The sequence below is a fragment of the Akebia trifoliata genome, chromosome 10 (genome assembly GCF_017979445.1).
Source record: "Akebia trifoliata isolate Shusen 1 chromosome 10, ASM1797944v1, whole genome shotgun sequence".
Taxonomy (NCBI): domain Eukaryota; kingdom Viridiplantae; phylum Streptophyta; class Magnoliopsida; order Ranunculales; family Lardizabalaceae; genus Akebia; species Akebia trifoliata.
Window position 1 is genome coordinate 7,409,909 of NC_141384.1, and position 27,155 is coordinate 7,437,063.

Sequence of the window (27,155 nt, forward strand, 5' to 3'; positions counted from 1 at the left end):
TTTGAACTGTAATGAAACTAGTGTCGTTGAAAAGTACAAGGCAAGATTAGTTGCTAAAAGCTACACTCAAGCCTATGTGATTTACTGCATGAAAACTTTCGCTCTTATAGCAAAGTTATATTATTCTATAAGAGTAATCATATCTTTAACATTAAATCAAGGATGACCATCTAATGGGAAGAATGCATTCTTCCATGGGGACCTAAAAGAAAATTGTATATGTTTTCCCTACTAGGATTATAATTAGCAAGAGAAGAAAAGAAAGTATGCAAGTTAATAAAATCTTTATATGTCCTAAAACAATCTCTTGGGGCATGATTTATATATTTGGTAGAACAATGCCAAATTTGAAGTATACACACAAAGTCGTGAAGATTGCTCTATATTTATTAAACATATAACGGGCATCACCACAACTTTTATTGTCTAAGTAGATGACATTATTGTGACAATAAATAATGAGTGGGAACTATTAGTCAATTGAAGAAGTATTTTGTTAATAAGTTTGCAATCAAAGACTTTGAATATTTGAAATACTTCCTTAGCATAGAAGTGACTAGATCTCATTAGAGAGTGTTTGTTTCTTATAAAGTATGTGTTTGATATTCTTCATGAGACAAGGAAGTTGGGGTTAAAACCAACAGATACCCCTATAAAGTCCAATAACAGGCTTGATAAACAAACTGGTGAGACGTTATATCATACTGGTATGTTCCAACATCTTGTTAGGCGATTGATCTACCTTTCCTTCACACATTCGAAAATTGTGTGTGCAATTAGTGTCATAAGCCAGTACATGCACTCCCCTCACGCACAACATCTAGAAACATCATGAAGTATCTCAAATTCTCCCCTAGTAAAGGACTGCTATAGTTTCTATGGCTCATGGAGTATGTGAAATATTTTGGCTAAGGACTATTCTTTAAGAGCTTGACTTTTCTATGGAGGGCTCGATGAGGTTGTACTGTGATAATAGAACCACAATTAGTATTGCACACAATCCTGCTCAATATGATATAGCTATACGTATAGAGGTTGAGTGTCATTTTATTAGAGAAAGATTATGTTCGATATTGTGTACACACTATTGTAAAGACAAAAGATCAAATTGCAAACATTTTTACTAAAGGAGTTAATGTCTTCAACTTCATGATATTTTGGGCATGTCCATAGTTATCTATGCATCAACTTAAGAGGGAGTGTTGTACGGGTATAATAGTTTATTCACTGCTATTATGGATTTGTTATTCTTTATAGTTATTGTATCAGGGTATTTCTATCACCCCTAATTTATTTTAATATAAATAAGAGATTACCAGGAGATATGAGAATTAATTTACGATCTTTGTTATTATTTTTTATTTATTTTTTTCTCTTTTCGACCTCAACTCAACTTCACCAAGACTTTCCAACATAATAAATCAGTATAGTATTTCTTTATTGATTTCAGCAAACTCGTTAAACTTTAGACAGAGGATAATGTTACACAGTCTTCACACAACACTGCCTTCAACACTACGTGATGTACGAGAAAAAAATATCATGGATTTTGCATCTCACTTCAATGAAATTCATTTTAAATTTTAAAGGAGAAAAATCAATCAAGCTGTAGATTTTGTGACTAAGCAATGGTTGACCTCAAGGAGTAACTTCTTTCCAGAGAGTCTGAATTTATTTACTATTTATTTTCAAAGTATTTTATGGAATAATCTCACATGTAACCATATTGAGATTGTAATGGCTATTGCCTTTTGGGTGGGGTCCCTTAACCCCAACTTATCAATCAAAAAACAAAAAAAAAAACACCCCCTTGATGTGGTGATGAGTACGAAACCATACATATTTTCTCAAGATACGAGTGATGTACATTTGCGAGAAATCAATGGTTCTTTGTAAACACAATGTTGAAGGTAATGGTGTAGGAAGTCGGTGTAGGACAATTCATTAAAATATCAGTTATGATGTACTGTAACATAAAAGTAAAAAACCATCAGAATGAATCATTTTTCATCATGGTTTCAAATCTTGTTCGAGACCAAAATGATATCGTCAATCAACGAGACAGATAGACAATGCATCTCAAGTCTGTGGAATCTTACGAGATAAATGAGATGACCGAACCAAGATTTTGAAAAGTCATAAAACTCGGTTGAGTCAGTCAGGATTTTGTATATTTTTTAATAAAATAATTTATTATTTTAGAATTTAAATAATATTATCTAAATAAAATTTTATGATTAAACATCTTCTAATCAACCTTATTTTATAAAACTATAATTATTTTTATATAAATATATATGAATAAAATATTCTAAACTAAACCCGAAGGGTTTGGCCTAGTGGCAACCCGAGCCTTGATAAACTCCTCAAGAAAGGTAGGTCAAGTGTTCGAAACCCTACAAAGCAATGAATTCCTTAGGGCCACACCCTTCATAGTCCAATTGACCCTCAACTCAACTAGCTACACAAGACTTTTCGAGGGGGCGGTGCGTGTGACAGTGGGATAAGTCTCACACGAAGAGTGGAGATACCTAACAAAAAAATTAAGTTAAATGATTTATCTCATCCAAGACAAATTCGATATCATCCATGAACGAGGAGAGACATTTTAAAATCATATAATTTCATTTCTTCTTTAAAACATGAACTTTCCCACGAATGTTGTCTCTTCTTCTTCTATTACTGGACAAAGTTAGAGCAACTCCAACCATCCTTTAAAACTCCAAATATAAAGTTTTGGGCAACCGTACCAAATTCCAACTGTCCTTTATTTTGGAAAAGACACCTTTAAATCACTATTCATTACTTCAATGTGAAGGGGGGAGAGAAGATTTAAAGTTCCACCTTTATCATTATTCATCTTTTCCAATAAACCTTATTGTGTCCCATTTTTTTTTTTTTTTTGTATAAATGTAAATTTTCCCCCCTTTTCACGTGACATGATTTAAATGACACTTTTATTCTTTACAAGTTTTAAAGTTTTTTAATTTAATATTTTAAAAATCAAACCAAATCAATTAACGACCAAGCTTGATGGAAATTTGTCACAAATTATGTTTGATTTTGAACCACCAATTTTCCAAGATTTTCTTGCGTAGACAAACCTTTGTAATGTTCAAAGAGTGTGTTATTTTTTAATTGAGGGGTGATAAATAATTTAAAAAATTGAGGTGCAATAAGTTAAAGTTGGTGTGCTAATAATAATTCTCTCATTTTTTTTCTTGTAATTAGAGTACAACAAGTAAAAGTTGGAGTGCTAATGACAGCACTCTTTTTATTTTACATTTTATTTTATTTGTTTGAATCCTTGTTAGTAATCTCCCGTTTAATTCTTGAAAATTTCATAAATTTTTAGTTTTTTTCAATGAAAGTATTATTTTCTAGGTTATTGAACTATTAATTTACGTATTTTAAGTTAACAAAGAATAAAACATGTTTTGTACAAATTTTACAAATTTTTATAAAACTCATTTAAAAAAGAATGCTACTGTAACTTGTTGTATGTTGCAAAGCGCAAAACTTGTAAGTTGTGATGTGTAATACAAATTTGTTTTGAAGCGGCCATACATCAAAATGTTGGAGCTTGCCACTTTTTTAGATGACAAATGTCCCTTTTATCTTAAAAAAAAAATACTAATGTTGGAGTGACACAAACAGGGACACAGGGGTGACACAAATGACGTGGTGACGTGCACATAACCATAGATACTTTGTACTCATATCTCGCAGAAAAGCATCTATGGCGATGTGCGCGCCACTATGTCATCGTGTCACCCCAACACAACTTAAAAAAAATTGACATGGGCTTTACATTTATTTGAGATTACATTTTAATTTTTTTAATTGATGATTTGTCCCTTGACTTTGGTCTTCTTTTATAAACCAATGGAACAATAACCCTAGTGTCCTCATTATCACCACCATCATTATTACATCACCACTATATCATCATCTTCACCATCACCAATTTGATCATCACCATCATTATCATATTACTAAATTTTTTATTTTTAAATTTTTGAAATGATATGGATAATACATGTATAAAGCATGTGCCACATATTTTTTATTTATCGAATTTTTGACTGGATTTTTACAATCCAAAATCGAATAGAACTTGAATTTTTCACGTATCGAATTTTTATCTTATTCTGAATTGCTAATGAATAGTGTTTTAAAGTAATGAGGAGTGATTGACTTTGAAGATGTAACTTGTAATCCATTTAGGGGTATCAATGGGTTGATTCCAGTTCGGTTCCTAATAAACTTAGAACCATAACCATTATATTAGTTTGATTCCAGGTCTAGTTCTAAAATAAATGGAACCATAACCGGAATAGTAAAAAATCACGGGTACCCATCGATTCTGATTCTCAAGAATCGAATGAGAAAAAAAATATTTTAAATCATTATAAAAGAAATTTTATTTCAAAATTTTAACATATTATCAACAAAATTATTAACTTAGTTATAATTTGTTATACTTAAGATATAAATTAATTAGTTTTTTTAAAAATAAAAATTTATCTTTATTAAAAATAATAACTTTTTAGAAGAGTAATTCATTTTGAGTTTCAATTGATAATTTATATAAAAAATTAAATTTTTTTTATATAACATGAATTTCTTTAGGAAATAAAAAAAAATACCTTAAATCATTTATAGTATGAAAAGAAATGATAAAATAAATCAATTTCGAGTACTCACAGGTATCCATTGGATAGAACCTAGCGGTTTCGATTCCTATTTGATGGGTTCCAATAAAAAGAGATATGGCACCAGGGTATTAGGTTCGGTTCCGGTTTGGTTTCGATTAAATGGGATCGACACCCCTAGATCCGTCGGAGTAGAAAAGTGTGGCTTGCAGCTTTTATTTTGAAGACCTGCCAATTTGAAGGCAATTTTTAAAACTCTCGGTTGGAAACTTGGAGTGGCTCTTAGCACCGGACCTCTCCTTTCATCTACCTTCCACTTCTCTGGAGACCATAGCAGGTTTCTCTCTCTCTCCCTCTCTCTCTCTTTTCAGTTCATGTGAGAGAAAACTTCCTCATCTGCCGTTACCACTCTCAACACGAGAGATTCTGTCAATCAGATTTCTTTGTACTTTAAGAAATTATAAAAACGAAAATTAGTCATGTTCTGGTTCGAATCTCGGGCTTTAATTGATGATTTTACTGTATATTTGTCTGGTTTCTTACCTTCTTTTTAGAAGATTTGGGAAATTTTGTATTGGAAGTATATTAGTGTGCTCGATTACTAGTTTGAAATTTAGGGGATTTTAGTGATAATTTTTTTTTTTCCTGGTTTGGGTATTTGATTGAGGAAAAACTGGTATTGTAATTCATAATCCATAAGCCCTAATAGTGTGATCTAACTGTTCAATTAGGATCAAATGGCAACCGTGGAAGGAGCACCACCAGCAGCAGTCGTAGGTATTGGGGGAGGTCAAGATCAGGCACAAGGACAGCAGAATCAACAACCAAAGGTGGTGGAGAGGCTAAACCAGGCGGTACAGCAGCAGCTCAATCTCGAATCCGTCAAAACTCGAGCCATCAGCCTCTTCAAGGCCATCTCTAACATTCTTGAAGAATTAGACGTCATTGCTCGTACCAATTCTACTCCCAAATGGTATAGTTTCATCTTATCAAGGGCTTTTATTGTTATTGTTCAATTTGTGATCAACATTGATTCGTTCATTATTCAATACTAGGCAAGATATTTTGGGAAAATTTTCTATGGTGAATCTAGAGCTTTTTAACATTGTGGAAGATATAAAGAAGGTGTCTAAGGCATTTGTAGTGCATCCGAAGAACGTCAATGCAGAGAATGCGACAAGTACGTGCTCGTCTTCCTCATACACACATACATGCATGCATAAAATATATACACACACATATGGATAAGTTATCTTAAGTATAGTAAATAGGTTCAGATTCAGTATTTATTTGGAAAATTTTGGAAAGTTTCCTTAAAAGAATAGGGAAATTTCTTGGGATTATACATTTTTTTTTTTTTTTTGGTTTCTTCCCAATATCCATCATCTTCCACCTCCCTCAAAACCCTATATTGTTTTTGAGATTTGATTCTTGAAGAAGATTAAACTTTGGGGGTGAATGGTAAATCTCAAAGCTAAGATTTGAGAGGAGAAGATTAACACCATTGGTCCTCCCAGAAACAGATTATATTCCCATTGCCTTTGGATAAAAAAGTGTGGTTAAAGAGACCCTTGGAAGAGGAATCCTTATCTCACGTTTCGGTGCACGATAGGTGAGGCTAGGTCTATCCTAACAACCCGACCGCCGCCTTTAGCAATAGCTGTTGTAGAAAGACACAAAAGGAGGATCTCTCAATGGTATTTTTTAAATCTTGTTTAGATACAATTATGGATGATTTGATGGCATTGATAAAGGATTAGGAGCGAGTGGTAAAGGATTTGATGGCATTTTTCAAATCTTGTTAGGAGACAATTAAGGATGGTTTCAAATGGATCTCACAAGTGGGAGTGCAAATACAGAGTAAGAGCAAATATAACACAAAAATATGATTGGGTGTCACATGGATGCAGCTTAAAATTTTAAATACTCTCTTTAAAAAAAAATTACATTTTTCACCACTATTCAACGCATTTTAAATTTGGGATTTTATTGGCCGTCCGTTTTTTAAGCTTTTGACCAGGCAAGTTATAAAGGTTATTTATTTATTTTAAACCTAATCTAAACCATGAACCCTAGAGGGCTGAGGTGTTATTCGGGCCAACGTGGTCCAAATGAAGACCTTGGTCTAGGCTCTATATGGTCCTTTAGTTCATTTAAAATTTTATGTTATTTTAAATGGATATGTATGCACTTATATATATGTCAATTGAGAAAAGAACCGAATCTAATAATTCCTACATATCTCAACTCAAGTCAAGGCCTTCTAAAGTCCTTCGGAAGACTACTTCCTTCCCACGTACCTCTTTCTGGGTAATGTACTAAGCATCCTATATATCAAGCTGATTGTAACATTTTGATACTGATTGGTGAGAGCTCTCGGCCATGAATACGAAATTTCTTTGTTAGTGACCTCCTCTATCAGAAACTCAAGTCTTCGGTAATGAAATCTTTACTTCCAATAGGGATATAACTTATTATGATAAAATTCCTTCTCAATGGGGTGGCCGAGTCCCCATCTCTTGAAATCCTCCCTTAGAAAGATGGATACATGAGGTTCCTTGAAAAAATCGGCAGAGAAACATGTTGTCTATGGGATTGGAGTCGAATCTGCCTCAATTTTTCCGTTTCTGAATAAAATAGTGACATGAGGGAAAAGTTCTCTGCTTATGGGTTAGTAGCTTCCCTCAAATTCATTTGTCAGCTCAGTTAGTCAAGGCAACATGTGAAACTTTGTCTCAATTGCTCGTGAACGGAGGAGACTCGTTCCGTATATGGTTTGTTTATCGAGCTCAGGTATGGGTGACTCAAGTCACATGTGCTCGACTTAATATGCAGGCACGGAACTGCTAAATCCCTTGTGAGACTCCAGTTCTGGTCAATCGTGCTTGTCAGCCTTCATCACTGCTGCTTTGACTATATATATGCATGAATCCTGAAGTATTTTCTTCACAGACATATGAAAGAAGCTTCTATTGTTGGATTTCCTTATACGTTTCTACCAATGTTTTGGCCAAAAAAAGGTGGTCCACGTGTTTTGAAAACTCACCACCCCTTCAAAAAAAGTGAGTCTGTTTTCATTGTAAAAGTTTTTTCCAGTGCCTAAATTAGGCAGCTTTTTCTCTTGTTCTCTAGTTGAAAAATGTGAACATGCATCAGAAACATGCTTCTTTTTGCCACGTTTGGGGGGTACATTGATCTGAAATTTGTTTCATGGAGAGCGGTGGCTAAAAACATGAAGCTTTTGAGACAGCCACCTCTTCTGCTATGTGTGAGAAACCCGACAGTGGAGACTTAATCTCTTGACTGTATGGGCAGACAATAATCAGTTATATTCATCTTCACATAACAATATGTTCAGAATTTTTGATAATATTTCTAATGAGAATCATGGTTACAGTACTGCCTGTAATGTTGTCGTCAAAACTATTGCCGGAGATGGAAGCAGAGGACAACTCCAAGAGAGAACAGTTACTACATGGGATGCAAAACCTTGCCATACCTTCACAAATTGAAAAGTTAAAGGTGTTCTAAATTTGTGAAGCACTCAATTTTTTCTACATTCCCACTTTCCGTGTGGTTTACTTTTAGTTTCTTCACTCGTAACATATTTTTTCTTTAATCACACAGGCTAGAATTGAAATGATCGGAGCAGCCTGTGAAAGTGCTGAAAAAATCATAGCTGATACTCGTAAAGCCTTTGGTTTGGGTTCTCGTCAAGGGCCCACCATGGTTCCATCATTAGACAAGGCTCAAGCTGCAAAAATCCAAGAGCAGGAGAGTTTACTTCGAGCTGCTGTAAATTCTGGTGAAGGTGATTCCTTAACTGTCAATTCATTTAGTTTTGTTCGATAGATATGTTTTATGTTATGGTATAAAAAAATGTTTCATCTTACTATATTCTGCCTCTTCCGTTTCACATGAGGAAAAATGCGCTTGAGAGTTTTGTACCATTTAATAAATGGTGGCGTTCAGCTATTAATTGTCGAATGGGTTCACGTGTCATTGATGAAAATCATCCAATGAGTAAACTTCTTCTGGGATGGACAGTTTTCCAAATATACTCCAATTAGATAATCTTAATCTTCTGACTGATGTACTCTTTTTTGGTTGTCCAAGAGTGGTCCATCAATTCGTGTAGAAATCTTTAAATACTTGGACCTATTTGATTCACACTAGAGATGAAGTTCCAAGACATATACAATTATTCCACAAAATGATTCAAACTTAGTTTGACAACTAATATATTTAATCCTTCATCTTTTGTGCCTTTGTTTGGAGAGTCAATTGATAAAAGAAAAGAGTTACAAGTTTATTCTTGTCGTCATAAAACAATCCAACAAGAGACTCTTGCTGATCACACCATCCAGTTGGACTCCCCAGTGCCAGATAATAGTTCTTCTGTTGTTCCTCTTGATATTCCTATTGCCTTAGGTAAGGGAACACGTTCTTACACAGTGCACCCTATTTTTGACGACATCTCCTATTCTTCATTGTCCCTTGCATATTGTGCCTTTGTGTCTTCTATTTCTTTCCCATTCCTCACAGTGTTGTAGAAGCCTTGAAAATTCTTGAATGGAAAAATGCAATCCAAGAAGAAATAAATGCTCTATTAAAAAATAATACTTAGGAAATGGTAACTTTACTAGAATGAAAAGAATCAGTAAGCTGCAAGTGGGTGTTTATTGTAAAACACAGAGCAGATGGCACAATGGAAAGGTACAAGGCAAGACTCGTAGCAAAAAGGTATATTCAGACCCAGGAGATTGATTATACAAAAACGTTTGCACATGTAGCCAAGATGAACACTATTAGGGTATTTTTATCCCTTGCTACAAATTTATCTTGGTTTTTACATCAGTTAGATGTGAAAAATGATTTTCTAAATGAAGAATTAGAATAAGAAGTATACATAAATCCTCCACTAGGTTTTCAAACTCCAGAAAGCGAAAGGTATATAAATTAAAAAAATCCATTTATGGGTTGAAATAGTCTCTCGGGCCTGGTTTAATAAATTCAGCAAAGTAATGAAATAGGTGGGGTACGCTCAGAGTCATGCAGATCATATTCTCTTTGTGAAAAAGGAGAAGGAATTCATCACAATCCTCATCGTATATGTTGATGATATTGTAGTTACAGGAAATTACTCGCATGATATACAGAGGTTGAAGGAATTTTTAGCTTATGAATTTGAAATTAAGGACTTGGGAGATCTGAGATACTTTCTTGGCATTGAGATAGCTCGGTTTAAGAAGCGTATATGTATTTCCCAACGTAAGTATGTGTTGGACTTACTTCTTGGTACAGGAAAACTTAGTAACAAATATGCAGATACTCCAATGGATCCAAATAAGAAGTTTGATGACACAAAAGGATATTATTAACAGATGTTGGCAATTTCAGAGATTGGTGGGACGTCTTCTTTATTTGTAGTTGACTAGACCAGATATAGCCTATGCGGTTAATGCTATTAGTCAGTACATGCATGCCCCAACAACTTCTTACTTAGAAGCGGCAGAAAGAGTTCTCAAGTATCTGAAGGTCGGTTCAGGAAAGGGAATTTTATATGCTAATCATAGCCATCTCAAAATAGAAGCATTTACAGATGCAGATTGGACTGGAGCTAAAGAAGACCGTCGATCAACTTCAGGTATTGCACTTTCATTGGAGGTAATTTAGTTACTTTGGAGAAGTAAGAAACAAATTGTGGTTGCTTTATCTAGTGTCGAAGCAGAATATTGAGCTATGGCTCGAAGTACCGCAAAAATCCTTTGGCTCCACATCTTGTTAGGTGAACTTGGTGTTATAGTGGCAGAACTTATGAGACTTTGCTGCAATGATAAGACATCTATCAATATAGCTCTCAATCCGATTCAACACGACCGTACAAAGCACATTGAGATTGATAGACACTTTATTAGTGAGAAAGTAGAGTTTCGAATTATGTGTCTTTTTTATGGGAAATCTGAAGATCAACTGGCAGATGTATTGACTAAAGGGGTTCCAAAGAAGAAATTAGTTGAAGCTCTTAGCAAATTAGGCATGATTGATATTTATGTCCCACTTGAGGGGGAGTGCAGAAATAGCTAAGTTTGATATTTTGAGTATGTTAGAGGAGGTCTAACTAATTTGTAGTATTATGAGGATTAATTTGTAATTCTGAATAATTAATATATAAATAATGGAAGAAAGGCTGATTAATCCTAATCTCAAGTAATCTTTTCTCTTGTTTCGCTCTTTTCTCTTCTTCTTCTAGAACTAATCTACAACTATTTTCCCCTTTCTCCCTTCTTTAAATATTTTCTTTTTTCACTGGTTGATCAGTTTCTGCTCAAGCAAAATTTTTATGCTTGAGTTCTATTTGAACTCATTAGAACTGGTCCAAATAGAGTTCTAACTTCTAATGGCATGTCTAATGAACCTGAAGTTCTAACTGGACTTTTGGACCTGGTAGATCTTAAGCTTATAGAACTCGAAAGAGATGTGAACTGATATGAATTATGTGGTAGAGGTTCTTCTACAAAATCAGTTTTTGATTTCATTAATGCAGAAGGTTGCTTTGTTAAGCTGCAAATTATGGTAGAACAATGTAGGTCTGTTTTCCTTTCACTCGTAAGTTTTTATTTGATTTTGTAACTCAAATTTGATGTCGAGGTTAAGTACCCGACCTTTGTCGAGTAGTGCAAATCACTGAGAGACTCTAATTTGCAAGTCCAAGCTTAGATGAACCCCGAAGTAAAGTTGTCTTATCCATTGCTCAAGTGGGAGATTTTGACAACCATCAAGAAGTGTTAGTGCTTCATGGCATTGTATAATTAGATTCTTACGGGTTAATTATTGGCCCCAGTTTTGTAATTTAATTCCAATAGAAGGTATGATTACTAACAGAACGTTGCCTACTACCTAATGATATAAGACTCATTGGCCTTGCTACAGAATGCTCACCAATCGGACAGATATGCACTGTAAGGGAATGCCTTCTGATTATTCAAATTTCATATTTAACTAGCATTTACTTTCAGGACCTAATGATATAAGACTCATGGGCCTTGCTACAGAATGCTCACCAATCAGACAGATATGCACTATAAGGGAATGCCTTCTGATTATTCAAATTTCATATTTAACTAGCATTTACTTTCAGGATTACGGATACCTGGAGACCAGAGGCAACTTTCATCTGCCCTTCCAATGCATCTTGTAGATGTGCTCACTTCCGGAGATGGTGTGCAGAGTTTGGGCGATAGTTCTGGTAAATGGTCTCTCACTTCTTGTTCCCATTAGAGAATTAGTATTTCCCAGAATTTCGAGTAAAATTTTTTGTTTGCTTAATGTGGCTGCTTTGGTATTTTCAAATCTTTATGCAGGTGTGTACACAAAAAATACTCCATCTTCTTTGCCAACCACCAACGTTAACAATCAAGGATCTGTACTACAGGTTAGACTATTGACTATGACATTTGAGATGTACTTACAGAATAGTCTGGGAAATAAGTTGTTTTTCCAAACCTTCATAACAGAAGAACAATGTCGTTAATTATATGATGGATTATTGTTGGTGCTTTATTACTTGTTCTCTTGTTTCAGTTACTTGAGCCTCTTCTTTTAGGCCTTGTTTGGATAGAAAGTTGAAAGTAGCTTGAAGGAAAGTAACTATGGGAGAAAGTAGCGTTTAAAAAGTAGAAAGTAGTTTCCTTTTGCTTTTTAAAAGGTTAAGATTTTTTACTTTTTAAAAGTAATTTTTTAAAATGAATCCAAACTTATTTTTTAACTTTTAAACTTTCAAAAGTAAAAGAAGTTACTTTTTGAAGTGTATCCAAACAGCCTTTTAGTTTAGTGACATTTGGTTTTCTGTTATTCAAGTTTCTATATACTTTTTCTTATCCTCTGGCAGATCTTTTATTTCGTCTGCTTTCCTTAGATCTTGGATTTCATCTGTTTTCCGTATTCTGTTACCTTTTTCTTGTTCATTGCTGATGTTGTAAGAAACTGCCATTTGGCGAACTTATTTTAGTTCTTCTTTAGTAATGTGCAATTTCTATATTTGGGAACAATTTGGTGTCATATCCAAGGTTTCTGTTTGAAGTTACTAATGAACCTTTGGTATACGAGGAATCCTGCTTGACATAGATTTTTTTTAATATATTTTTTTGATATACATTTCACGTACCTTCTTAGGTTAAGTATTTAATTGATGTACATTCTAATAGCCAAGGCGTCTTCCTTGAAAAGAAAAGAAAAACAAACAATGATGGCCCTTGGATTTACAGTGGGGGCAAAGTGGGCACTTGCCCCCACAATCTTTTCAAAATTATTTTGTCCCCTTGATAATTTGATATACTTTGAGTTTGCCCCCATACCCAACCCTGATCCTACTCAAGTTTTTGGGTTTATTAAAGCCCCCTCTATTTAATTGATATTCGACAGTTTCCCCCAGTCACGCTGATGATATTGCCCCTTGACTTAGGTGTTCTATCATACACTAATGAGAAGTGACCTAATGCCCTTTCCTTCAACCTCTAAGAAAAACCATTGATTTTTCTCCTCAAATTCACGCTCTTCAACCTTATTGGGCGACTTTAGTTTGCCCGGCTAAAAGAAAATCCTTGCTCCACCCCTGTTCAAAGCCCAGATTTACTTGCTTGAATTGATCCAATGGAAATACATTAGTTGATTGTCATTTAAAATAACAAGTTTTTCAGATTTTCTTTACTGAATTATTTCTAAGGGTCTAGTTGATCACATGAAAGTCAATTTCCATGGAATTTGGAATCCATGGAAAAATGGTAGTGGAAAATGGGTAGGGTTGGAAAATCAATTTCCATTGATTCCTTCTAGAAAAAGTAATTTGAGGAGGAAGAAGAAGAAGAAAAGAGAGAGAGAGAGAGAGGAGGTGGCCGGCAAGAAGGAGGATGGTGGAGAAGAATATAAATAGAGGAGAGATTAGTGTTTTGATTTAAGGACGGAAATTTGGAGTGGATTTCATTTTCCTATGGGTATAGGTGGGAAATGAAATTTAACTTTTGTTGGACTTATAGATGAGGGTGAGTATCTATTTTCCAAGGAAAAATACAATCAAACACATAAAAAATGTCATTTTCCAACCTATTTTCCATGCCCAATCAAAGTTGTTTCAACTTACCAATTATAATCTTCCTTTTAAGTTTTAAGTGCTACATTTATGAATTTTTTTTGGTTTTCTTTAACAAAAGTATATTCTGCAGGGTACAGGAGCACAACTTATTGGAAGGTCAGTTCCATCCCCTTCTGGTGGCACTGGTGCTACTTCATTTGAAAATACATCCACATCGCCTCTTCCATATGCCAACTCACCTAGATCTGCCGCAACCATGATGAACACGCCTTCTCCTCAGCAGCAGACACAACAACAACAACTGCAGCAGCAGCAGCAGCAACAGAGACAGAAGATGATGCAGTCACCTCATCATCAGCAGCTCCTCGCCCAACAACAGTTCAGGCAGTCTCAAACACCAGGAATGGGACAGGTACAATCTTATGTTCCCTTTCTAGTTGTAAGACTTATATTAAAAAGTGGTTTTCAATTGTCGACAAATATGATGAACCTACCTATATACACATGCATGATGCATGCAAATGCGTCCCAAAGTCATTGTGGTTACATATCAAAAATAAAATAAAATAACATTGTGGTTTGGATGCGAACCACATGTCATAGAACCAGCTATGAAATGGCAGAGCCAGCTACACCTTGAAACAAATTCACTGGATTGCATTTACTATTAAATAATAATAAACTGACTCATAAATAGATACTCAAATATACTCAACTGTCGTGGACTGTGCACAGAACCATATATTTTTTTCCTTGTGTATCTCAAGTATAAAAATCTATGGTTCTGTGCACATGCCACGTCAGTTGAGTATGTTGTTTTAGTCAGTTTATCACGACTCTTTACTATTAACTGTTTTTGTTGCAGAGCCAGCTACCACAGCTGCATGATTTGCAGGCCCAGGCCCAGGCGCAGAAGTTTCAATCGGTAACCCTGCCTTCTTTCTTAGTTACATTCTGGTCTCATTTTTGGACTCATTTCATACACATAGATTAGGACCATGGATAAAATTTCGACTTATGTCCGCCAAATAATATACTGAATTAGCTCCATTACCACAGGGCTTGCTAGGAAATTTAACTGACATTCTTTTTTGTATATTTATGTGGATATTACTTTTCATTCGTGAAATATTTCAGTGTACAGTAAATTTTGACAGAAATATTCAAATTTAACAAGAAATAAGAATGGAAGATTTTGGTGGAAATATTTGGATTAACAGTAAATCACCGAAATATTCTTTTCTTAATTTTTTTAATAGATATAGAAAAATGTATTGGTAAATGGGAGGGTTGTTGAGGTACCACCTAGAAGCAAGAAAAGAAAAAAGTGCCAGCTAGCTTAAAATTGACACACCAAATCTCATCTAAGTAAAACATCTTCAAAGAAAACTCCCTTGAACTCCTTGAACACTTGACACCAAAAATCAGAAGACTCGATGCGGGATGATGATGCCTAACCTAAAATGATGAGTCTGAGATCAAGGTTAAATCAAATGAGCAATTCGAACATAAATCTCAGCTCATGCAATCACATATGACAAATAAAGACTAATAGGTAATTGTAGTTCAAATTCCAAAAGCAATCACAATCCCACAAATAAAGTCCCTTGAGTGTTAGAATGAAGGGATGCCAATGAAAGATTGAACTTCCGCTAGGTTAGGGCTTCAATCCAATACTCAATTAAGAGTTTTTGAACTCCCATAGATTTTAATTGTAATTGATTTGTCTTAAAACTCAATGTCATAAAAAATTTCCAGCAACACGTTTATAAATATTAGAGAAAAGAATGAGCAGAGGCTATATTTGGGATTGTGGGTTTAAATAAAGGTTAGGGTAGCATGCTTGGGAGTTTATGATTAGGATGAGAGGCTTAGATTGGGTATATAGATGGCTAAAACAGTTTCAGCAGAGGTATAGGGATTAAAAAATTAGTTGGCTAGGCAATATTATTGGAAATAATCTAGGTGATAACCTTATCTCGGAAAAGTAAGAAACAAGATGTGGTTTCTCGTTCTTTTGCTGAAGCTAAGTATCGTGCTATGGCCCTTGGCATATGTGAGCTAAATTGGTTTCGATCTTTGCTGACAGAATTGGGATTTCCTGTCTTTGGTTCTTCTACTTTGTTCTGTGACAACAAGTCTGCTATCATTCTTGCTTCTGACTCAGTTCTTCACAAAAGAACTAAGCATATTGAGGTTGATATTCACTTTTTCAGGGAGAAAGTTCAATCTGGTGACCTTCAGATAGTCTTTGTACCTTCTTTATATCAACTTGCCGATATACTTACAAAGTACGTTGGTCCTTCTATATTTTTTTTGATAAATATGTTGGTCCTTCTATCACTAATTCTCACATTGTCAAGCTGGGTTTAGTTGATATATTTGCCCTAGCTTGAAGGGGAATATTGGAAATAATCTAGTTATTTTAGTTCTAGTTGTTTTTTAGATATAGTTTTTATTTATTTCTTATATGTAAGGGCATTTTAGTCTTTTAACTATTTTATTAATATAAATTCCTGCCAAGCTCTTTTAAAGATATTTGACAATTATTCTTCTCAAATTCTTCTTGGTATCAGAGCCAAGGAATTTCATCCTCTGTCATTCTTTCTTGTTTTCTTCTCCACTTTATTCACTAAACCCTAACCTCAAGCAGCTTCTTTAGACCTTCTCTCCTTCAGGGGTTTTTTATTTTATTTTTTCTTATTCCCTTTATTGTATGCTGCGATAGAGGTTTAATCACATGCTGCAATAAATTTTTTTGCGCTATGATACTACTCTACGTTAGGATTTGTTCATTCAATTGGACAGATTTTTGCCCAGTGACGACCCCTATTGACAGATTTCTGACTTGCGACAAGAATTGGTAGTATTCTTAGGAAGTATTCTGCCCTGCGACAACCTCCATTAGCAGATTTCTGCCCCACAATAGCACCAGTTGCTATGTTTGGTGCTTTTGGGGCTCTCTTGTGATCTGCGACAAAGTTTGGAGGCTGTGTTTGGTACTATCGACAGCCCCTATTAGCAGATTTCTGCCCTTACGACAATAGCAATTGCTGTGTTTGGAGGTTTTGGGCTCTCTTGTGACATGCAACAGAGTTTGGAGGCTGTGTTTGGTATTGTCGACAGCCCCCATTAGCAGATTTCTGCCCCTATGACAGCAGCAGTTGTTGTGATTGCTGTGTTTGGGGCTCTCCTATGGCCTGCGACAGTGTTTGAAGCTGTGTTTCGTGCTGCCGACAACAACTAGGTCATTTTTTGGGGTTGTGTTAACCTAGTAACAATAGCTAGGTGGGTCTTTGGTGGTATACGACATCAACAGAGGTGCTACCATTGTTTTTGCCCTTCGACAATACTACTACGGGAAATCTCCCTTCAATCCAAAGTTTTGTTGTTCATAGTACGCCATGACGACAACTCACGAGACCAAGAATTCCAACACAACTCTTAGGGAAAATTTCTCAGTTTAGCGTATAACCAATGCCCTACTAGATGGTTGGAATTTCTAGTCATGGTTTCGATTTGTACGACTTTATTTGGGTAGTAAGGGTAAATCTGGATGGCTTTTGGGCGCCGTTATCAAACCACCTCTCACTGATCTCAAATTTGAATAATGAGAGATCAATAACTGCACTATTCTTGGATGACTATTTAATTCAATGAAGCAACGGATCTATACCATGTTTATGTATCATGAAACTGTTCCATCTTTGTGGTTAGTCCCTACTCAGACATATGCTCACGCTAGGAATGACTCGAGGATTTATGAGCTTTATTGAGACATTACCCAGACTACCTAAGGAACACAAAGTGTAACTGATTATTTTGGGTTTCTTCAGTCCCGTTGGGAGGAGCTCTCTCATTATGAGTCTATGGTTGGGTTAGAAACAGCCGGGTTTGTGGTTATGAGGATTGCTTGACAGTAGATATAACAGTTTCTCATGGGTTTATACCCTGAGTTTAGTACTTTGGACCCAACTCCTTAATACCACTCATTTACCTCCTTTATTCAAGATATTTGCGATCATTGACAGTGATGAGCGTTGTCGTCGTATTGTTTTTTCTTAGATTCAGGTCCCTGATATTCTTTCTACTCCAGTTATAGATCAGATGGCTCTAGCAGCCAACCCGAGTTTCTGCAACTCTCGTACCCTGGGATTTGGGAATCGTGGTCGTGACAGTTGTGGAGTGGCCTTACTTGCAGTCATTGTGGGAATGAGAAAGCCCATTGTTTTCAACTCTATCCCCATCTATTGCGATCTCCTGCCACTCCATCTTGGGACATTCTGTTCTTCGTGCCGCTACAATGGAGTCGTCATCCATTCCTCATTGATCCTCCTTCACTTGGCACTATTGATTTGCAATAGCTACAGACTTATATTGCCACTATTGTCCGGGTTCAGATTCATGTTCATACTCACTCATCTTTGACTGTGGCCTCGGTTACTATGCCTCCAGGTAAATCCTCTGCTTTCCATGTCACTCAGTCTGGCTCTGCTCCTCTGACATGGGTTATTGATTCTAATGTCTCTGATCACATGACCGGTGAGTCTAGCCATTTCACTTCTACTTTTCCCACCACCCATAGGGAGGTTTGCCTTATTGATGGATCTCTTACACCTATCCATAGCAAGGGTATCACCCCTTTATCTTTTGGGATTTTTCTAAATTATGTGCTTCATGTCCCCCACCTATCTCTTAATCTTTTGTCTGTGAGTAGTATTATTAAATCTAAAAAACAATTAGAGCTAAAATAACAACAAGATTATTTCCAATAAATATGAGCTGCGAGAAGGGTTCAATTGGGGTCTAATTGGCTGCAAGGAAAATTCAGCAAAGTTTTAGGGATGGGGGTAGGTTGCAGTTGGGCTAGGGTGGTTGTACAAATAACATATAATACAATATGCTTGGATGGTTTAGTTTTAGGCTAAATGGATATTGCTGGAAAGATCTAGGTTAAAATAGGTATTGTTGGGTAGATCTAGGTTTAAATAGACAATCTTGGGTAGATTTTTTATTTTTATTTTATGAGTTAATGTTGGGTAGATTTAGGTTTAAAGAGATAATCCTGGGCTGGGTCTGATGGGGGACAACAAGGTGTGAGATGGGGTAAGGTTCTGGAAAGTTTTAGCAGGCACTATGAAGTTTAGAATGGACTTAATCAAAGGTTCTAGTAAATATTTGAAGAAGCCTATAGATAGGCCCCTTACTAGGAATCACACCAAGGAAAAACAACCTATACCTTTGAATCAAACCAAGGAAGCATGGATTCACACCATGGGGAGTTCCCTTGAAGAAACTTGTAAATTTTTATTCCAAAAGTTCATAATAATTAAAATCTGTAATAATTTCTTTACGCTATTTATACAAGGCTCAAAACCCTAATCTAATCTCAGCTATTTAATTAATATAACAAGATCTAATGATTGGGAATAAAACTTAAATATAACAAAATCAAATATCAATAAGATCAATTTTGCTTTATGAAGCTGAATGTTAGTGGTCTAGAAGCATCGTCTTAATAGATTAGTGTAGTTGGGATTAGGATGTTGAGATGGATGATTGAAACGACTTGAAAACATAAAATTGAGAATGAAATGCATTGAAGAAAATGTAGGAGTAGCTCCAATCAATGTTGTTAAATGGCATATGGGACTGGTACATGTTCACATATCGCATATGCTGCACACAAAAAAAAAAAAAAATCAGAAAAATACGCCTTAACATATTGGCAGATGACATATTTTTGGGGTATGCAACTGTAGCATATGCGACCGCATTTAATAGCATTGTTTCTAATAGGTGATAAACTAAGAGAAAGTTGATTGAGATGGTTTGGACATGTTAAACTAATGCTAATTACAGCCCTAGTTAAAAGGAATGTCCAAGTTGAAGGTGTATGTAGTTAATGTGACCTGATAATTCTTGCTTCTATATATAATGTAATTTTTGGTTTTTAACTTCTGAGATACCTGAGCCTGTTGTAGCTGCAAGCTAGTAACCTTCGATTCCATACCCCATATGATCGTTTGGTTTAGTTTGATGATTTATGAATGTGTTTTTGGGATTGTTTTATCATTTCCTCGTTATATCCTTCATTTATGGAATATTGCCTTCATTTTCTTGACCATTGTATTAATATTCATACTGATCAAAATATTTCTATGAATATTTCCATTTCCTAGTTGATTAAAATAAAATCTGAAACGGAAATTTTAATATCTTGGTTAAGACATTTTTTTTTTCTTCGTTTCTCCAATGTTTTAAATTGTTACTCTTTTATGTGCATGACTCTTGAGCATCTTTCACCAGGTACATGGGCAACATCAGATACAATATTCTCAGGCATTGGCGCACCAGCAATTCCAGGGTAGGCAGATTCCGCATAATATTGGGCAAAACCAACTCACACAAGGAAGTCAGCCCAGGAATCATTTAAGTCCGTTTGCTGGTTCTGCTAATAGTTCATTGTTCAATGCTTCTCAGACTACACCAAATTCTCAGATGGTCAGACATTTTCCTCATTTTTTCTGTTTGATCATTTCATCCTTTCTGCAATTTTTTTTCCAACCCACAAAACTACAGATCTTTAAATAGTAAATATGTTGACTATTACAAGTGTGGGAAGATATGCTTGTGGCATGATTGGTCAGATGAAAATAAGTGATTGAGGCTGGAAATAGATTGCTGATGTTTATTTCTGTTGCTTCTTCATAACATTGGGAGAAAATAAAACTTCGAACTGCTTTTCCGTTCCATTAAGATAGGACCCGTCCTTCCTCTCAGATATCTACCTTTAGTCATCTACAATTTATTGACTGTAGTTCGTTGCTTTTTCATGTTTGTTGGCTAATGAATTCCACTCGTAATCAATCAGTGACTCGACCTTCCTTGCTCAGATTTTCTGCTTTGGCTTCTATTATTAAGCTGCATCTATGGATCTATTTGTTGATGCACCATTCCTCTAGAGTTTATTGGTGCACAAGCTTGTACCTCATGACACCTACTTGTTGCTTTAAGAGTTTTCTTCAGAGTTTTTTATTTGACTTTCAAGGTGATGTCTTCTGAAATCCATATTGATAGTGTGGGTTCCAGATCAGTTTGTTGGATATTTTCCCAGCTATAGTTCTGTTTATGCTGTCATGGCATCACCTGCCCGTTCCATTAGAACTCATTTCTCAATGGAATCAATTACATTGAGACATTATTGTGGAGGACATCTGCATTTATCATTTAACAACTGCCCACTCAGGTAAAGACCATTTCTCTAAAAGCCTATGATTTGGGATTTTGGGTTACCTCTTTTCTCACGGAGGAATTGAGATCTAACTTCAATGGGAAATCTTTGTGCAATATGGTACTAACCTGATTGCTACTCCTTTGGAATAAATAGCGGAGGCCATGTCAAGCATCCAAATCTTTATGAGAGGTTGAAAAATGTTTTTTCATCCTCAGATTTATAACACATTTAAATGTGACAAACTCCTTAAGAGTTTAGACATGTAACAATGACCTAGTTCATTTGAGGTCTTGAATATTATGATTACTCTTATTTCAATGCAAAAAAATAGGGTTTTGTCTAGTATTCCTTAGTTGTGTATAGTCACCAATTTTTTGGTTAAGTATGCCACGTGCGCAAACAAAGTGAAAAAACATGAAACCTTTACTAAAGTTTAGTTGCATATTTTTTGTATTTATGACATGTCTGTACCATATCAGAAACCAAAGTAACTGCTCTTTTTTTGTGTATATATCTTCTTTTATTGTTATTGTTATTATTATTATTGCATATTTTCTGTAGGTGGGTGGGGGTTCCGTCATCCCTTGATGGTGGTGCAAGTTTAACAATGTTTTTGGGCATTCTTGGAAATAATTGATTGGAGTTCAGAATGATTATTATTATTTTTTTTTTTTGGTAACATGCAGCAATGTGTAAAACCTTTACCTAGTTTAGGTTGAGTATAATATTTTGTTACAATAATGGGGAAGGCCTGTGGGTTCATTTTGGCATTTTCTTATTTCTTTTTTTTTTTCTTTTTTTATTTCAGATTTCAAACATGTCAGCTACAATGCAATCACAATCTGTTTTGCCACGAATGCAGGTCAGTCTCCACTGTTTCTTCCCTTGGTGCCCTAAATGCTAACATAAGCAGAGTTTTATCCATTGAGTCGATTGATCTTTGAGATCAGACCTATCTTTGGGCTTTTTGAAATTATTCCTGGGAACTCTTAACATAGGATTGGACATTTGTTGGTCGTGGTTATATGGATTCTCAATAAAATGCAGTAAAATATCTTCTATTACACATTTGTAGGTCATAGCTATATGAATGCTTAGTAAAATGCAGTGAAATATCTTATATTTTATTCATGTTAGAGTGCTCTACAATCTATATAATGATAAAGCTTCTACTTGGATGGTTCACATGGTCTTTGGCTCTGTTCATGTAAACAATCAAGTACTCCTGTTTTCGGCACTTCATTGGACAAATTCTAATGTGAAAGTTATGTTCAATTTTCATCTGGTGATATAATACTCTCATTTTCAATCTACCAGGACGTTTTATCTTGGATTTCATTGTGTGAAATATTACAGAGGTCTGTTTTGTAATTAAAACTAGCTAGAATCAAGGTATTAAATTTTGATTTCGGTGTCTATTTTGGTTAGTCTGGAAATGGAAATATTTTGATTAGCGTGGAAATGAACTGAGTGTTTGGAAATGACAAAAATATGGAAGAAATTGTCATTGGACCTGTAGGAAAAGATAAAATAGCCATTAAAACACATTTATTAAGTCGTTAAAATACAATAAACTACCATAAGGAGTGAGAAATTGAATATCACTATATCAGCAACATTTTTCTACACATACACACATGTATTGAGAGGCTGGCAGAGGAAGAATAATAATGTTGCATTAACTACATACAACTTAATATGTAAGACATTGAAACATGATCGATTGAAAGAAAACTTATATAAACGTACTAAATACATTAAAATAATCTGAAATAGATAACTGATTAATCATAATTCATTTATACTAACAGATGAATGTTATATGCAATTTTTGATTAGTAAATACTATGTATAATTTACAAGTTCTTTCTAAAAGCAATTAAAAGCTTTTTCAAAAAATAATATTTGGTCGAAATTTACTATTCATCAAAATATTTCCACCGAAATATTGCATTTTTATATATAAAAAATTGTTCATTTCGGTCGAAATCTATTCCATATAAATAAATAATATATAACTTAGAGAAAGAGAATTAGAATTAAACAACTCTTTCAGATTTAGAAATGAGAAATGAAATGGGATTCAATTAGAAATTCAATTAATATAAATTGAATTAATTAAGTGTATCTACATCAACCCACACCCCATGAGAATTGAATTCAATTAGGAACATATTAAAAAAAAAAAAAAGGTAACTTCTTTTTTCCTATCTGGTGAATAAGGTCACGAAACATTTCAACTCTCATTTATTTTACATATAATGGTTCACTATTCATCAAAATATTTTGCAAAATGATCAATGATGTCCACCGAAATATATACAAAAAGAAGCTGCCACTTAAATTTCTTATCGGAACTTGTGGAAATGGAAATATTTCGTGGAAATGTGTCGAAATGTAATACTATGGCTAGAATCTTTTGATTCTTTGGGTTTTGATATGTGGGCTGTAGTGAGTATATGAGTGACATGACATGGGGGGGTCCTTGAGTATATGAGTCTTTCCACATTATTTTAATAAAAGAAAAAATTATAATTTATATATTTAATATAGGATGTCATCATCGAAGCCTTAACCTGAAAATTCTGGATCGCTATTATATACCGTTGATAGATATTTTATATCAATAGAAAAGATATTTGTGTGATGCATACACGTGAGTATGCCTCTCATGCGCCTCAATTTTATGAGGCATGCACCTCACTAAGAATATGCCTTTGGTACCCATTGAGCTTCGGATCACACCATGAGGCTTACATTTTGCATACCTTTCTAAACGCTGGTCCATGTAATCTACGTGCAAGTTTGGGTTTATCCAAGTAAATTGTCATACTGTTCTGTAATAATTACTTGATTTATTTGTTCATGACCTGAATGCAATCAGTTTGGAATATCTGGTGGGCATCCTCAGCGGAATCATGCGTCCCAAATTCTTAGTGACCAAAGTATGTATCAGATCATCACCCTTTCCTTTTCTGTCAATTTTTATTATTCAAGATGGATTGAGTTTTGCATTAACTTTCAAAAAGGTAAAACAGAAGATATGATGCAGACAGATGTGTCACTTGATACATGGCCCACCACTTCATATAAATATATAAAACAAAAACACTTTCCTTCTAACTTAGTAAGATTTTAAGTCTTACTAAGGGTCATTTTGCTCAAATGGATTACCACATTGGCAAATCCAACACCACAGCCCTCTAGATTTCATGGAAAAAGTCAGATTTGGGGGCCTCATCCAAGGTTTTGAAAATGAATGGCTACAGAACTTCCTCGGAACTCCCAAATTTAAAATTAAAATCCAACGGTGAAAAATAACTTTTTTTTTTCAAAGTTCATAGCATTTTGTCCCCTACAACCCTGTGGCATCGGATCATGTTTTTGGATGCCACAAGGTTAGGTCAACGATTCTTAGTAGGAGTTGAAATCTTACCAAGGCTAGTCAGACTCCATATAAAATGGGTGACTCTGCTGATGAGTCATGCTGTAAAATCATCATTATCGAGGCCCTATTCCTAAGAATTGGGGGCAGAAGAATGAATCCTGTTCCTCCATTTCATTCTGTTCGAAGCAATGTCTTCTGTCATTGGAAGTGTGTTCCTATCTGCTTTTACTATCTCAATAAGCATTCTTTAGGGCAAAAACTTGGATTTCTCTACGAGTCATGCTAAATTCAATTGTGAATCTTCTTTGTTTCAGTGTTTAATATGGGGATGACAAACCCTAGTAGTATGATGTCGGTGCAGCAGCAGCAGCAGCAGCAGCAGCAGCAGCAACAGCAGCAACAGCAGCAACAACAGCAACTTGGTGCACAAAGTGGTTTTGGTAACCTATCAGCAAATGCTCAGAATCTACAATCTGGTATGGTAGCAATGCAGAATGCTTCTCAGAATCCCAACTATGCACAACAGAGACAGCAGAATCAACAGTAAGGTGTTGATGAATAGAAGCAACCGATTCCTGATACCAAAGGGGCAAAAAGCGCTTCGGAGGTTGACTTCAGCATTTCTGCGTGTTGAATGGGGTTGTAGCTATTTGTTTTGAGTGAAGCCCTTGCACAAATTTCTCAGAATTTTTTTAGAGTTTCCAATGCACATAGGAAGCAAAACTAGGTGAGTTATGGGAGTTCTGAGTGAGGCCAGGAAGGTGTTGGTGCAAAATGCTCATCTGCTTGTCTTCATTGAGTACAAGATGTTTCATTACTTGGCTTCATTGGATCTTAACTATAGCTTACTGATTCTGATTTTAATTTCATTAAGTGCTAAATTACCTATTCACTGGCTTGTACCTTTAATTTAGGGTATTTTAGAAACATCCCCCTGTTAAATTGGTGATATTAGGCTTATCCCCATGCAAAATGCAAGAATAAGTTTACCCCCCTTGACTTTAGGTCAAATTATGAAATTTTGATTTTTTATTTTTTTTCACAATGCTCTTCAGATACTTAATTGCTGAAATGAAAAAATAATGTTGACTAATGGTCAAGGGAACCTAATATCACCAATTTAATAGTGGGGGTGTTTCTAAAATACTCTTTAATTTATTTGAAAGCAATTTTTCAGGATCATAAATCATAATGTATTAGGTTTCGAGTCTAGATGTATTGATATCAGAAATGATAGGAGTCATAATCGATGCATGCGACGTGGTTTTGATGATTAATTATTTATTTATTTATTTTTACCATACATTTTAAATTACTAAATCACAATTTAGGGGAAAAAAAATCACAATCTCACTGTTAAATCATCAAGAAAAGCAACATTGACTTGGATAATAAATCAAGCTGGTAAACCTAATCTTGCATTTTGCAAGGAGGTAAATCTAATATCACAATTTAATAAGGGTATTTTTTAAATAAAATTATAACTTAGATATAAATATCATGTATAAAAAATGCGTCAATGGTAAGAATAAGTAAAAGTTGGTGTGTCAATAGAAACTCTCTCTCTCTCTCTCATAGATTTTTATTTGTTGGATTTAGGATTTTATAGATCCTAATCCTAATTGTAAAAGTTGTTTGAATGTGTTATAATGCTTTGTAGCAATGTTTTAAAAGTCAGACAGGTCATTGACCTGTATCATTGATTGGGTCGATTTAAAGTGGTTCGATCAGTGAGTTAAATTGGTCGGATCTAAAAATGAAATATTAAGTTAGTAGTTTTTATTTCTTTTCAAAATCAGGTAACTTCAACTTCAAAAACATGATCCAATGCCACAGTACGTAGATTACAAGGTTTTATTAACTTTAAAAAAAAAAAAGTAATTGAAATTTAAGAATTTAGTTGTAATCCATTTTCAAAGCATGGATCAAGCCCAAAATAATAATATTTTATTTTATTTTACATATTGTCTAAACATGAATTTTAGAGGATTGTAGTTTTATTTTTCCAACAGAACAATCTATGTGGGCTTATTAATTAAAATACTTTTAAGTTTGATTATTTTTCATTAGTTTATAAGAGAATATATTAGGTCAAGAGACTTATTACCAATTTCAAAAGGCAAGGGGCATTTCAAATATTCACCAAATTGTGACGGGTAGGTTAAAAATAATTTAAAATTTTGACCAACCATTTTACATACCGAGTCGGGTGACTGGTTAAACCGATTGAATCGATAGCGGGCCAATTGTTTTTTATAAAATTGAGTTTTTTCACTCGACTCGATCTGATCCGATTTTTAAAACACTGCTTGGTAGTGTTGAAGTAAATAAGTTGAACCAAACTTTTGTAATGATTGAATGGTGTGTTCCAATCTTCGATTAGGGTGTGATAAATAATTTAAGAAATTGGGGTGTAAAAGTTTGGGGTTGCCAATCATATCTCTCTAAAATTATTTTATAAGTTATTGGATTGACCACCTGGTAGGCCTAGCCCAAACCCATGGCTGTACGTAGGGGGGCACATGGTTCGGATTAGTTCAGATTTGTGGCAAAATTGAAACCGAACAAAATATGATCGATTCTACAAATTTGGAATCAAACCAATCTAATTATCCTAAAGAACCGAACCAATCCAAACCAACCTTAGTTCAGATTGGTTCTCGGTTCTCATACTTATTATTTTTAGTTAAAACTTAAAACTAAATAAAATAAATATTAAACAAAACATCACGCATAACATATAACACATGTAAACAAAGCATCAAAATACTTATCATTTTAACA

At 34.7% G+C, this 27,155-nt stretch overlaps 1 protein-coding gene across 2 annotated transcripts; it reads left to right on the forward strand.

The window, feature by feature from the left end:
* The first annotated feature begins 4,787 nt into the window (after positions 1-4,787).
* On the forward strand, positions 4,788-25,259 carry MED8 (mediator subunit 8). 2 transcript variants are annotated; one of them, XM_086455202.1, is made up of 14 exons: positions 4,788-4,992; positions 5,387-5,628; positions 5,711-5,835; positions 8,053-8,177; positions 8,283-8,466; positions 11,797-11,904; positions 12,020-12,090; positions 13,877-14,158; positions 14,612-14,671; positions 20,056-20,250; positions 21,792-21,845; positions 23,868-23,928; positions 24,686-24,735; positions 24,772-25,259. In XM_086455202.1, exons 2-14 carry the CDS (start codon positions 5,393-5,395, stop codon positions 24,916-24,918), a joined length of 1,698 nt encoding a protein of 565 aa, XP_086311328.1. In that variant the 5' UTR covers positions 4,788-4,992; positions 5,387-5,392; the 3' UTR covers positions 24,919-25,259. The 2 variants fall into 2 exon arrangements, with proteins under 2 accessions (XP_086311328.1, XP_086311327.1); XM_086455201.1 differs by having other exon boundaries at positions 24,686-25,259.
* Positions 25,260-27,155: the final 1,896 nt, after the last annotated feature.